The sequence below is a fragment of the Ahaetulla prasina genome, chromosome 1 (assembly GCF_028640845.1).
Source record: "Ahaetulla prasina isolate Xishuangbanna chromosome 1, ASM2864084v1, whole genome shotgun sequence".
Taxonomy (NCBI): domain Eukaryota; kingdom Metazoa; phylum Chordata; class Lepidosauria; order Squamata; family Colubridae; genus Ahaetulla; species Ahaetulla prasina.
In genome coordinates this window covers 45,786,096-45,800,694 of record NC_080539.1, presented here as the reverse complement: position 1 = coordinate 45,800,694, position 14,599 = coordinate 45,786,096, and the positions used below count along the sequence as shown (strand labels likewise).

At 39.8% G+C, this 14,599-nt stretch overlaps 1 protein-coding gene across 3 annotated transcripts in view; it reads left to right on the top strand.

Annotated features, from left to right (window-relative positions):
• ABHD12 (abhydrolase domain containing 12, lysophospholipase) overlaps positions 1 to 11,528 on the top strand; it is a 39,497-nt gene extending 27,969 nt beyond the window's left edge. For 2 of the 3 annotated variants that reach the window (XM_058165032.1, XM_058165030.1), the window contains 4 exons: positions 1,966 to 2,048; positions 4,959 to 5,037; positions 7,690 to 7,817; positions 8,467 to 11,528. In XM_058165032.1, the coding sequence (XP_058021015.1) occupies positions 1,966 to 2,048; positions 4,959 to 5,037; positions 7,690 to 7,817; positions 8,467 to 8,506 (330 nt within the window). In that variant the 3' untranslated portion in view covers positions 8,507 to 11,528. The remainder of the gene's footprint in view (positions 1 to 1,965; positions 2,049 to 4,958; positions 5,038 to 7,689; positions 7,818 to 8,466) is intronic. The other variant, XR_009152927.1, reaches the window with a different exon arrangement.
• Positions 11,529 to 14,599: the final 3,071 nt, after the last annotated feature.

Here is a 14,599-nt window from a genome sequence, read left to right as displayed (position 1 = left end):
AAGAAATTCTTCCTTCACTGCTACAAGAGAATAAAATCATCTTCAAATCCAGTTTAACTCCGTCCATTTAGTTTTCTTAGTAGTACTATGGAAGTGGTTTGCCATTACCATCCTCCAGAACAGGGGTCTCCAACCTTAGCAACTTTAAGCTTGGAGGACTTGCTGGCTGGGGAATTCTGGGAGTTGAAGTCCACCAGGCTTAAAGTTGCCAAGGTTGGGGATCCCTGCTCCAGAATGTGTGTGGGGTTTTTTAAATGTCCCAGTCAAGCCTACAGCCCTGATATTTCTTGGATGTTTATGCCCAAGTTGTAAATAAGCTTCACCTTGCCAAGGTCAGCTTAGTCCTACCACTTGCTACACAAGCACAAAAAATAGGATAAGAATTCCTGCCCCTCCCATAAGGCTAAGAAATCTCAAGAAATGTGGGCCTGTCTAATGAAATAACATAAAATCAAAATTTTGATACAGGCTTTTGAAAATACTTTCATAAAAATACTTATATTTCATATGACATTTTTGTACTTTTTAAAAATTATATACTGTCCTGAATTATTTGAAAGGGCAGCTATATGCTTACATATATACTATATTCTCAGTAAGATACATTGCATGATAATGTTACCTAATTGGGTAATGAAAAATCTGCAAGAAAACAACTAAGCTTAAAGAACACCAAGTATCCATCAATAAGATTCATTATTATGCTTTTTTGTTTTGATATTACTATAATTCAGTTTATGTGCCAAGTTGTTGCTAAAGGAATACACCTTAACCATTTTTCTAAAGGTGGAAGAATAGGGTCCAAATGTAAAGAATCAATTGAGCCTAATAGATAAGCCTCAGCAAGTGTGAGTATCTTCAGAAGGAACTGTCCTGTAGATCTTAAAATATCCGTACAGGTTTATAATGGGAGAGATGGCCCCATCACATTATCAGGCCCTAAATCCTTTAGTCAATATATTAGCACCCCATTAAATTAAATTGTCAGTTGAAAGAATTAAGCATGGCTATCAAGTGAACTCATTGTTATGCCTTAGTTACCAATAGCATTAGTTAGCGAACTAATAGCCATATTTTACCAATTTAGCTTCCAGGCACTTTGCAAAGTGAACCTATATAGAGTGTACTGTGGTACAGATAATCCTTACTTAATAACCATTTGTTCAGTGACTGTTCATATTTACAAGAGCACTGAATGAATAGTACTTATGACCAGTCATCAATGTTGCAATCATTGCAACACCCTCGTGATCAAAATTTAGGCACTTGGCAAGCCACCACATTTATGACTGTAGCAGGTGCTTCAACTCCTCCCCACCACTTCCCTATTTCTCCTGTCTGCCTTATTGGCTGCCTTGCACTCCACTGTCCCTGCTGCCCTCACCACTTTACACTCCTCCTTGCACTCCTCTGTCCTGCACTCTGCTACCCCTGCAACCTCCTCCTCCCCCAAGTGACCTTCGCCATCTTCTTCCTTGCAAGGCTACTGTGACACCTCGCAGCTGGTCATACCTTGTCGGTAGCAGGAGAAAGAAGATGGCAGAAGTTAGCTAGGGTATGGTGGTGCTGGTGGAGTCCTGGGCAGACAAAAAGACTGAGATGGCAGGAATTAGAAGCTGAGGTGAGCATGGCTGGGCAGGCTTGCTGGGCCAGAGCACAGAGGAGGCAGTGAGACAGGAGAAGCATGAGGCCTCAAGTAATGACTGCCGATTATTAGGACTACCATAGCTTAAGTGGTACAGTCATATAATGTTTTATCTAATAACTTTTTCACTTAGCAGCAGAAATTCTGGTCCCAATTTAGGGCCAATGAGTAATGATTACCTATGGTGAAACTGGGATATAAAAATGTGTGACCAGAACAATGTTGTGTTTATGAATTCTTAAAATTACACTTCTTATACTCCTGTATGCCTGTACCATAAATAGAAGATTTGCCTGTGACATCTTGCAAACTTTTTCCAGATATATAGATATTTCCCAGGATTTGACTGGTTTTTCCTTGACCCTATCACATCAAGTGGAATAAAGTTTGCCAATGATGAGAAGTAAGTAAATAAAATATCTATTTACTTCCTCCTCCACCACTTGCTGGTTGAGGTTTTCAGTGACAGGAAAAAAAAATTATTCAGAAAGGTTGACACAGAATTATTGTGCCATGGATGAACCCATCTCTGCTTTTCCAGGTCAGCTACTTTGGCCTCAGGAAAATGTACATTTTTCAGAAAAAGCCAGCAGTTCATTGTAACAAAAAAAAAACATTCTATCTAGCAGAGATACAGCCTTTTGGATAGTTGTTTCTTTGGAAAATTAAGATTTGTATTCTTTGATGCTATTTCATTTTTAATTGCAGCATATTTTATTTTAACTATTTTTTCATGAATGTAATTGCACAAATGCAAATAATCTGCATGGAGACTTGCGAAACTACTTATTTTTTCAAATCCTCAAAAAAGTGAAATAAAATAATGTGCAGAAGCATAAAATTCTACGATTCTGAACTTTCAAGCCTTGAACAAAGTCATAGGTACCATATTTTTCGGCATATAAGACGCACCTTTTTACCCCCAAAAAGAGGGTGAAAATCTGGGTGCGTTTTATATGCCGAATGTAGCTCTGCCCACCTGCCAGCCCCCACCTATTGAACATTTTCCGGCAGTTCCAGGCGGTGGGGATCTGGGCCGGGGCACAGCCTGTCCTGAAGACGAACAAACCTCTTTAGGACCCTTTGTGTGTGTGGGGTAATCTGCCCGGTGGCTTCAGTGAAGAAGGCGGGCCCCACAGTAGGCGGCCGGTCACCCCTCTGGCCGCTCAGCAGGCAGCTCAGGCCAGGCAATGGTTGCGATGACTTTGCTTCCCATCAACGTGAGGAGCCACTGCTGCAGCCACCACCTAAGCCCTCTCTATGCCCAGGAGCCGAGCCGAGCCGAGCCGAGCGGGAGTCGTGAAATGTCCCTCCCACCGCTGCGCATTGGCCCGGTTCCCAAAGGCAAATTTCAGAGCCGCGTTTCAGGTGGCGGCCAGTTCCCCTGCAATGGGCAGCAGGGAACTGGGAACTCTTTTGGATTCGAGGAGGGGATCGCAGCGCTGCCGCCTAGAAAGTGCTCCTTCCCATTGCACATTGCAGAGCCGCGCACCCTCCTCCTTCTCAGCAGACTCACCTCTTTCCCAAGGAGCACTTCCAGGCGGCAGCGCTGTGGTCCCCTCCTCGAATCCAAAAGGGCCGTGGTGGCTCAAGCCTGTTATTAAAACCAGCTGCCTGTAATTACTGCAGGTTCAAGCCCCACCAGGTCCAAGGTTGACTCAGCCTTCCATCCTTTATAAGGTAGGTAAAATGAGGACCCAGATTGTTGGGGGGGCAATAAGTTGACTTTGTAAATATACAAATAGAATGAGACTATTGCCTTACACACTGTAAGCCGCCCTGAGTCTTCGGAGAAGGGCGGGATATAAATGTAAACAAAAAAAGGGTTCCCGGTTCCCAAAGGCAAATTTCAGAGCCGCGTTTCAGGTGGCGGGCAGTTCCCCTGCAAAGGGGAGCAGGGGACTGGGGACTCTTTGGATTCGAGGAGGGGATCGCAGCGCTGCCGCCTAGAAAGTGCTCCTTCCCATTGCACATTGCAGAGCCGCGCACCCTCCTCCTTCTCAGCAGACTCACCTCTTTCCCAAGGAGCACTTCCAGGCGGCAGCGCTGTGATCCCCTCCTCGAATCCAAAAGGGCCGTGGTGGCTCAAGCCTGTTATTAAAACCAGCTGCCTGTAATTACTGCAGGTTCAAGCCCCACCAGGTCCAAGGTTGACTCAGCCTTCCATCCTTTATAAGGTAGGTAAAATGAGGACCCAGATTGTTGGGGGGGCAATAAGTTGACTTTGTAAATATACAAATAGAATGAGACTATTGCCTTACACACTGTAAGCCGCCCTGAGTCTTCGGAGAAGGGCGGGATATAAATGTAAACAAAAAAAAAAAAGGGTTCCCGGTTCCCCACTGCCCATTGCAGGGGAACTGGCCGCCGTCTGAAATGCGTTTCTGAAATTTGCCTTCTGGAATCGGGCCAATGTGCAGCGGTGGCTGGAAAGGAGGGACATTTCACGGCTCCCACTCGGCTTGGCTTGGCTCGGCTCCTGGCCATAGAAAAGGCTTAGGTGGTGGCGGCAAAGCATTTATCAGATCAGCTTTACCCCAAGCTACAATGTGGCCTCGTGGCTACCGCCGAAGCAGAAGCAGCCAAGCTGGAAGCAAAGCAAGTGCAGTGGCATCTCTAATCCATACCAAGGGGTGCTCACGGCCCCCTCCGTGACTCCTCCGGTGTCTTTACCGGATTATTTGGACACTTGCAAGCGAGCGCAGCTAAAGGCACTTCTGTCTCACGTCAGCTATCCCCCGAAAAAAAGGCACATTGACCTCAAGAGACCCCATCGGCAAGAGCTATGTGGCCACTGTAAAGGCAAAAGATTATCATGCAACAACATCTACAGCTTCAAATACATTGTTTGTGTGCTGAGGTTGCATTTAGCTAGGCACTTTGTTTCATAATATGGATTTGACTTTAGGATTCTGACCTGACAATGGATAATGGACTAAAGAGATTTGCAATGCTAAGATATATTTGTAATTTATCACTGTACTGCCTAATTAATAAAACTTAAATTCTAAAAAAAAGAAAAGAAAATCATCCCCCACCCCACTCATTCCAGTTAAATGCATGTAGAGTTATAGGGTTTGTTTTAAACAAATAACTGTGCTGCTCATTATCAAAATCAAGTGGAAATCTGGACATGGCTGATCCTGATAGGCAGAGGCAAAATTCTTTTTTTCTTGTCCCCCCCCCCCCAAAAAAAATTAAGGTGCATCTTATACTCTAATGCGTCTTACATGCTGAAAAATACGGTATTCATATTTTGTTCTCATGTTTAAAATGTACCTGATTGATTGTTTGGTGTGTGGTTTCTTTACAGTGTGAAGCACATTTCATGCTCTCTGCTTGTCCTTCATGCTGAAGATGATCCTGTGGTTCCATTTCATCTTGGAAAAAAGGTACTGGTTCCTTTTTTTTAACTCTTGCCCCTGCCATAAATTTATAAATATTTATAAATATCCTGAAAGAGCTAGAATAGTAACAGGGCTTGAATGATTGCAGTTTAATTTCTGTGGGGCTAATCACTGATAATACATCAAACTTTGACTGCTGCTATTGGAAGAAATGCATTTTCAGAGAGTGTTGTTGGAGAAAAATAACTTAACTCTGTCTTACTTGCCTTTTATATTGTCAAGGAAACTGTTTCTAAAATGTGTGTTCAAGTATCAGTTATCATAGATGAATTAGAAAAGTAAGAACCAGATCTGTGTATTCCTCCTTGATAATCCTTCTGCTCCTTCTTATTCTGAGATCCAAAGCTGCAGCCTTGTCTGTCATTGTACAATCCCAAAGCAATTTTTCTCTATTATTCTTTCCATCTCTGCATGATAGCCTTTAAAGTTGCTGAGATTGAAATGGTATATAGCACAGGGCTGTCAAACTCGTGGGCCGGATGCGTCACGTGCTGGCCATGCCTCCACCCGGTTTAATGAAGGGGGGTGGAAAGTCCTGATATATCACATGACACTGTCGTGATGATGCGAGTTTGATAGCCCAGACAACCTCTTGTATAGTGTCTTCCACTGAGGGGTTGTCAGAGAAGAATGTGAAATACTGTTGTGTCTGCGCCCCCCGAGCCAGGCCTCCTGCCAGAAAGTGACTTGGAAAGTGAGGGGGAAGGGCCGTCAGGACTTACCTCGGGAGCACTAGCTTCCCTGGCTCAGCTCCAGGAGCCAGAGGCAGGCCAGGTGGAAGAGATAATGAGACCTCCGTCCCCTGACTCTTTCCCCCCCTAGGCCATGCCTCCAGACCCAGCTGATGGCAATCAGGCCTGGCTGGACCTTAGGTTTCGTAGGCAGGAGAGGCGGGAACAACAGAAGCAGGGGTAGGGCAGGCTGTTCTGTTCTCCCTCGCCTCCATCCGAGTGATGGCTTAATTAGTCGGCACTATCAGCTCTGGCAGCAGAATAGCCAGCGTCTGCCAAGAACCTCCGTTATCTTCCACGATGCTGGTGAGTTACCCAGGAACAAACGTCAGCTCAATTAGTGGATTTACCTGTTACAAAGAGACACAGCAGCTCTTGCTGCCTTTTATATCCTGTGGGGTGTGGCTCCATGACTCAGCACTTCCTAGGCCTGCCCCACCCTTGCTTCTGTTGTTCCCTCCTCTCCTGCCTACGAAACCTAGGGTTCAACCAAGCCTGATTGCCGTCAGCTGGGTCTGCAGGCGTGGCCTGGGGGGTGGAAAGAGTCAGGGGACGGAGGCCTCGTTATCTCTTCCACCTGGCCTGCTTCTGGCTCCTGGAGCTGAGCCAGGGAAGCCGGTGCTCCTGAGGTAAGTCCTGATGGCCCTTCCCCCTCACGGTCCAAGTCACTTTCTGGCAGCAGGCCCGGATCCAAGTCACTTTCTGGCAGGAGGGCCGGCTCGGGGGACGCAGACACAACACAGGCTTAGGAAGTGCTGAGTCATGGAGCCACACCCCACAGGATATAAAGGCACCAAGTGCTGCTGTGCCTCTTCGTAGCAGGTAAATTAACTGCTTAACTAAGAGCTGAAGTACTGTTTGTTCCTGGGTGACTGATCAGCGTCGAGGGAGATAACAGAGACACTTGGCAGAGACGCTCGCTAGTTTGCTGCCAGAGCTGATAGTGTCGGCTAATTAAGCCATCGCTCAGACGGAGGCAAGGGGAGACAGAACAAATACAGTGTGACATGTACATGGTTTTATATTCGTCTGTAATCTGGAGTTATCACCATGACTTGGTTTTAGTCATCATTGTTGGAATTGATGAAATGGGAGCTGACAGCGATCCTGTATCTAGAGAAAGAAACAGTTAAGTCTGTGCAATCAAAGAGGGTTCCTCTTTGTGTACTATAGAATGAAAAGTCAGGAAGATGTATACAAGGGAAAAAATTGAACTTTAGTTTTAACTCAGTGCCTGTGATACATATTAGTAATTTTCATCATTCCATGGCCTTTGGCCAGGATGACTAGTTTGTTTATCATGTTTATATAACCACTGATCTCACAAATTCATGGCACTGAGCAGCATACACAGTAAAGAAAAGATAATAAAGAACTAAGAATTAAAAGTTGAACCATTAAAACATAATCAAAATATATTTTCATTTTAACAGTGTATTAATGCCATTTGCTGACTCTGTAAACCACTTAGAGAGGGCTGTAAAACACTCTAAAGCAGTATATAAGTCTAAGTGCTAGTGCTAGTGCTATTTTGATTAATGCTAAGGGACCCTTTTTCTGTAATTCCAACTTTTGTTGAACTTCTTAGGTCCAAAAATTTGTACATTACAGTAAGTCCCCAGTTTAAGAACACCCTGGTTTTAGGGTGACCCATAATTAAGAGTGGGGTCTATGGTAAATATACAATGGTTTAATTTAATTACACAATACTACTTATACAGTATTATACAATAATACTGTTCCAGCTTACGTACAAATTCAACTTAATAGTTGAATAGACCTTGGAAATGGAACTCATTCTTAAACTGGATGTCAGGCTTCCGCACGCTGCCACTGGTAACCATCTGTACTATCTTGTATTTAATTTTAATATGGTGAAAGTATTTGCTTTTAAATATCTTCACAGCTATACAACATTGCTGCTCCATCTCGGAACTTTCGTGATTACAAAGTACAGTTTGTTCCATTTCACAAAGAGCTAGGATACAGGCATAAATACATCTACAAGAGCCCAGAGCTACCTCGAATATTACGGTAATTACAGGGGTAATTCATATGTACTAGGGTGAGCTGGTTGGCAATTCTAGCAGATGTCTGCTAGACTTCTGAAGGGTTTCCAATGGTAATTTTTCCAATGGTATTGGAATTTGTATTATAGGGATATAAGAGGGAGATATTGTGGAATATTTTGACATTGTTTTTATGACATGAATGTTTAGCAGAAGTAGTAGAACAATTTGTGTGTCTGCTTCCCTTCTTGTGGTCTGTCAGTTTATATCATATTTTTGTCTTAGAGCAAGTCAAACTCTTGGGAATAATCCCTGAACCTTTAGTGTGAAGATGAAATATCTGGTCTTTTATTTTTAATCTTTTTAGATATAGACTCCTGGTTTTTCACCCAGACTGCATTATTTATGTTCCAGGGTCTTCCCAGCTATGTAAAGGCAAATGACTCCTACAAGAGTTTACTGTTAAAAAAGATCAGGTCACAGATTTGATAAGCTGTTTGTGTATTCTCCTTCTCACAGCGTTAAAAAACAACAATCTACCATTGAGGCATCCAGGAAAGGAAGTAGTACAGTGCAGTAGTATGCTGACAGATATGGGGAGAAGAGGAAATGGATGAACCTAAAATAGCAAAATATTTGACAGAATAAACAGCTGGGTTTTTTTTCCTTCTTAGGGAATTCCTGGGAAAATCTGCACATCATCATCATCACTGAAGACTTTAACATGTTACACTTAAAATCATACCATCTTTGAAAAAGAAAAAAAGTCTACTATTATTGAATCCCAAGCACTGGATATGCCACTGATTCTGGATTCAGTTCTAAAAGATACCTTGAAATCTCAAGTTTTGGGACAGTAGATATGAAGAATGAATGTAATTGGCTTCTTGTGTCTTCCCCCCCCCCAAACAATGAGGGAGCAAAATGTTGGAACAATTAAGTTCAAGCACAATAAACACTTTATAACCCCCCTGCCGCCACCCCTGCTTTCTCCCAGAAATTATAAACATTCTCACAATATTGTGCCGGATTGTTACAACAGCTCTTTACAAGACAAAAGAACTTGCACTCTAAAACATAGCTGGACTATAGTTATCTGCAAAAATGTAATTCTTACAACTTTTCAGTGCTATCTCTATATTTTTTTGAGCTGCAAGTTTTCTTCTAGAATTTAGTTTGGTAAGGGATATTTTTCTCCTATAGCTTGCAGAAGATAATGTGGATTTTAAATTAATTTTAGAAACCAGAGACAAATAGATACACAAGGCAACATTTTAGAATGAATTGAAGGATGACTCACTTTTTTAAAAAAGGTGCCTGTTTAATATTATAATTTAACAGTGGTCAGTTTTCCCTTTATTGCTTTGCTTTCAACTCTCCCAGACAAGAAATACACACACAAAAATTATTATACCTCCATCTACAGACTTGCATCCGTGCTGAAATTTTGCCTCTACTTTTCAAACCATGTTCTTTTGATGTGCATATCCCTTAAGTGAAGTACATCATAGTAATTAAATATTATCCTTGGAAGCTGTTTGAAGTAACTTTTCTGTTAACAGATATCTTTAAGTTTAGACTTGTGGGAGAATGTATGTTTTCGCTGTGGTAAAGATGTCTTCCAATCTCTTCTAATCATAGAGAGAAACACAAGCACTTTGGGAGTGAAAAAGAAATGATACCATTTTAAATAATTGTGATTCTTCAGACATCCCAGCCTAACCATTTCCTTCAAAATGCTCAGGTACACTAGAGGTATTCAGAAGTTTCCTTTTTAAATAAAAGGGAAAGAAATTAACCTTTTGATTTCTTTTGATGTGCATTTTCTTTGGGAATAAAACTCATTCTGAATTCTCAGCAGTGAAATTATTCATAGTTTCACATGAAATGCTGAAATATCACTTAAGTCAACCAAAGGTATTGAAAGTGACACATTCTTATGTTAAAAGTACTTCATCCCTGATCATTCAAGTAATTATTTTCTACTTTAAAAAGTGAAGGTTGTTTTTAGTTTGCTATGTATATCGTTAAAACCTGTGGTGTATGAAATCTACCTTACTGGCTTTAAATGTTCCCTTCAGTTAACACAAGGTATGAATAAAGATTCTTTTTCTTTTATTATATTAAAATTATACTTTCTATCCTGAATTGAGTGGACAATGTAATAACTAGTTTTAACAAATACAAAATCTGGTTTTCATGTAGCTTTTGATACTGACCAAATCTTGTATTTTATGAAAACTTAGTCCCTTATTCCAGTTATGGCTTAATCAGTAGCAACGCTGTGCATTGCTTTTCTATTTTGATTGGAAAGAGGTGACCCATTAAAGCCTCTATGAGTTTTGCAAGGGAGGTTTCTGCTGCCACCATATAATTCTGGAGGCAGAGATGGCTTCTTGACTGAGCTGAAGACTGGGGCTACATTCGCAGTGCTACGCATTCCACATCATTTCTTCCAAATAAAATCATGGCTTTAATAAATGAAGATATGTATAATCCTCCCACATGTACATAAGTGTTTTGCTTTTTATATGTGATGAAACAAGCCAGAAATGTCAGTAAACCATAGTTTGGGTTGAGAAACTATAGCTAGTATGTTTCAAATGAGATGAATTATGAAGCCATTGTTTAAAGATGGATTCTACATCCTATCTTATTAGACACTATTAACACTGATTCCCAATAGGGATGTTGTAAGAGGCTGTGGTTTACTGAGACTTGTTGATTTGATCACATGAAGGAGCAACAAAGTGATTATTCATGAGTGCACAACATTCCAGTGTAACTTTGTTTATTAAGCTGGGACATGATCATCCAAACACTGCCATGTGTTTACCAAAAGCCATTTTTGATTTGAAAAATCTACATCTCTTAGACAAAAAGAATAGCTTGGATGCTCATTAAGGTCAGTCGTCTTCAACTTGGGAATCTTCCATACTGTATATGCTGGAACTTCAGTTCTAAATTAATGGAAGAGACTATGTTAGGGAGGAGACTAGAGAAGACTGATATTTTGCTATTTGCACATAATTTATTTTGCTAACAAAATTCAGTGCAGGCGTGGCATGGTGAGCAATTAGAGCAAAGTGAATTATGAGCCAGTGTGACTGATGGGCTTAAGCAGATTGCTTTACAGTGACTCCTCTTTCTGTGAAGTTGGCCCTGAAATATGTCATGTCGTAAAACATTTAATATTGGGCACAATAGACTAGGTACTGATGTTCAAAATAGTTTTTTAGTCTGAAAGATATAGCAGGTATTACTAATATTGTCTGTATATATTTTTTTGGCATGTATCAAACAACGTATAGATTCAATCTGCAAACATTAGCTTGTTCTTTGCATTGAGACTTTCTGCAGTTAAGTAATCTATCAGTTTTGATTCACAATAACTTGCAAGAGAATTTTGCCACATAAAATTTCATCTTTTCTCCCATCCTCATTTAGGATTATTGCATTTAAGAAAGGCAAAAATGCTGTTTCAGCTCTTTTGAGAAAACCAAGATAATGTTCTGTGTAGCACTGCTCCTGCTGTCACTACTTCAGTATTGATAAAAGTACAGACTAATGTGGCAATGTCTACTCTACCAGTGCAACAAAAACTATATTCCAAAGCATGCACAGTGCTATTTGTTCTGACACATAAGTTTCAATTGTTAGGCCAGTAATATGCATTGAAATTGAAATGTTTATCTAAAACAATGTGTAGTTTTAATAAAAAAATGATTTTGACTTCTTTTGGAGGTAGCTTTGTTTTGTTTAGTATAAATCATGGACTGGTGGCATTTATGCTAATAACCAAGAAATTGTCAGAAAGAATTTAAAATAGTATTAATTGGGATTCAAACAACTACAGATATGTGCATATGAGTACATACATTCTGCTACTCAACAAATTCTATATGTTGTGAGGTGCTCTGGGCTAATGTAGGAACACATTATTTCATTTTATTTTTTGTTAAAGGAAATATACTGTGTAATTTGTGAATTACATTGTGCCCAATAACTTGACAGTTTTTCTATGACCAATTTTGCACATTCAGTGAGATTACATTTGGATCTATTTGCTTAAAAGTACTGCTTACATTAGATGTGCCTCAGGTTTCTATATATATTCTCTATAAACTTGTGTAGAATTTTCATGAGCTCTTCAAGAAAATCTTTGATGTTGGTTATATAAAAGGCAGCCAAGACCAAGCATTAATGCAAGTTAAAAACTGGAAGTTACTGAATGTACGGGAAACAAAATGTGAATATTGAAGTAACGTAACAAAAACATGAACAGAATGCTGGCAAAGAAAAGCATATCATGGTCAATTTCTACAAAAGATCGAGGGGAAAGTGGATAAAGACAAAACCTTGGCAGTGGCTTACAACTAGAACATTAAAAAAAGAAACTGAACGAATCAAGAGCAAGCTATTCAAACTAATGCAATTAAGGCCAGAATTGAAAAAATATTAAATGGTTTATATATTTAATATTTGTACAAATTGTGCAAAGAACCAGAAGAAACAGTAGAACAGGTGTAAAACTGACGGCCCGTGGGCCAGATGTGTCACATGCAGGCCACACCTGCCCTAGCTCCAAGTATGGGAAAAACATTGTGAAACATCACGTGATGGCAATATGAGGCGGCAAGTTTGTCACCTGTGCAGTTGAACATTTACTCTGCAAGATCAAACTGATTATAAACAATCTCCAAAATAATTCACTTGAACATCTGTAAAAAGTTACTTATCACTAATGAAAAATTGGTCGGAACTTAAAATTGAAAAATAGTTGAGAATGAGCACGTTGTGGGATTTTGGGATTTCTGAATACAAACCGATAAAATCTTGGCACGTAACAAGCATACACAGCAGATTTAACTGGGATTGAAAAGAGGAAAGTGTGAATAATTGATGTAACAATTCCAGGGATAGTAAAATAGAACACAAAGAATTGGAAAATATCACAATGAATCAAGATCTGATATTCAAAGTTGAAACTTTATGGCATAATCTTTCATGGTGGTCCCAGTGGTTATCGCTATACTGGATGTCATACCAAAAATGTTAGGCATGTAGCAAATCTGGCATTGATGAATTTCCATCTGTCAATTACAAGGTCTCACTGCTTAGATAGAGTAGAATAGAATAGAATTTTTTATTGGGCAAGTGTGATTGGACACACAAGGAATTTGTCTTGGTGCATATGCTCTCAGTATACATAAAAGAAAAGATACGTTCATCAAGAATCATAAGGTACAACACTTAATGATAGTCATATGGTAAAAACAAGCAATCAGGAAACAATATCAATATAAATCATAAAGATACAAGCAACAAGGTTACAGTCATACAGTCATAAGTGGAAGGAGATGGGTGGTGGGAACGATGAGATTAATAGTGCAGACTTAGTAAATAGTTCGACAAGTGTTGAGGAAATTATTTGTTTAGCAGTGATGATGTTCAGGAAAAAAATGTTCTTGTGGCTAGTTCTGGTGTGCAGTGCTCTATAGCGTCATTTTGAGGGTAGGAGTTGGAACAGTTTATATCCAGGATGTGAGGGATCTGTAAATATTTTCACGGCCCTCTTCTTGATTTGTGCAGTATACAGGTCCTCAATGGAAGGCAGGTTGATAGCAATTGTTTTTTCTGCAGTTCTGATTATCCTCTGAAGTCTGTGTCTCTTTCTTGTTGGGTTGCAGAACCAAACCACAGTTAAAGAGGTGCAGATGACAGACTCAATAATTCCTCTGTAGAACTGTATCAGCAGCTCCTTGGGCAGTTTTGAGCTTTCTGAGTTGGCTCAGAAAGAACTATATACTATACCAATACATGACTACATCCTAAATTCTTGGAAAGAATGTAATATATATGAAGACCTACACCAGCTAAAGTTCAGGCAGCTCTGACTTCACATTGTTGTGTATATATTGTTTCAGTTTTTAAGATCTATTGTCATTGTAATTTTTACGCCATTCCATGGATCTACCGCTAAGGCCTTAAGAAAAACAAAATTACTTTGCAATTATCTGTCTGGTTTCACCAGTTATAAAAAGGCACCACTACCCAGAACCACTGCTTCAGGCTTCTATGGCACAGGCACAACAAAAAGGAATTTGCTCAAATCTCTCATGAACTTCCCTTGTGATGGTGAACAGAAGCCCATAATGTAGGAGCTGGAAGGAATCTTAGATTATTGTCCATCCCCTTACTCAATGCATTCAACTTTCATTTGAAAACTGAAAAGGAGCGGGAACTATCCACCTGATGGTTTTTTGGCTGAAATAATTGAATTTATTGTTGCTCAGCTGCTATTTTATTTATACTTTTGTTTAATGTTTTTGGCTAGCTATATAATTCAAAGAAATAGGAAATAATTGTAAATAATATAGGTGATAATTTAAAATAAACTGAGTTGTTAAAGGAATATCAATCACTGATCTATTCATAAGACAACTCTGGAGATTGAAACACAGGCTCTCCCTGAATTCAAAATAAGAAATTAGAGTCTTGTCAACTAAACCCAGAACAGTATCATCTTAAAATGACAAGTGTCTTCCAAGAGGTTTAGGAGAGTGGGCAGTTGATATAAAATGCAATTTTACTTCAAGTAAACTAATCAAAATATCTGTTGATAAAGCTAGCTGTATTTCATATATGTATGGTACCTTAGAGGAGTAAGTCTGGTGTTCACATTTTCGTCACGCTATCTTTAAAACCCAAATATATATTTTTTTCTAATTAATTGTACTGTTCCTCAAAACTAATTTTTCTCATGATGAATGGCTTAAAATATGTGGCATGGATCCAGTTTGTATA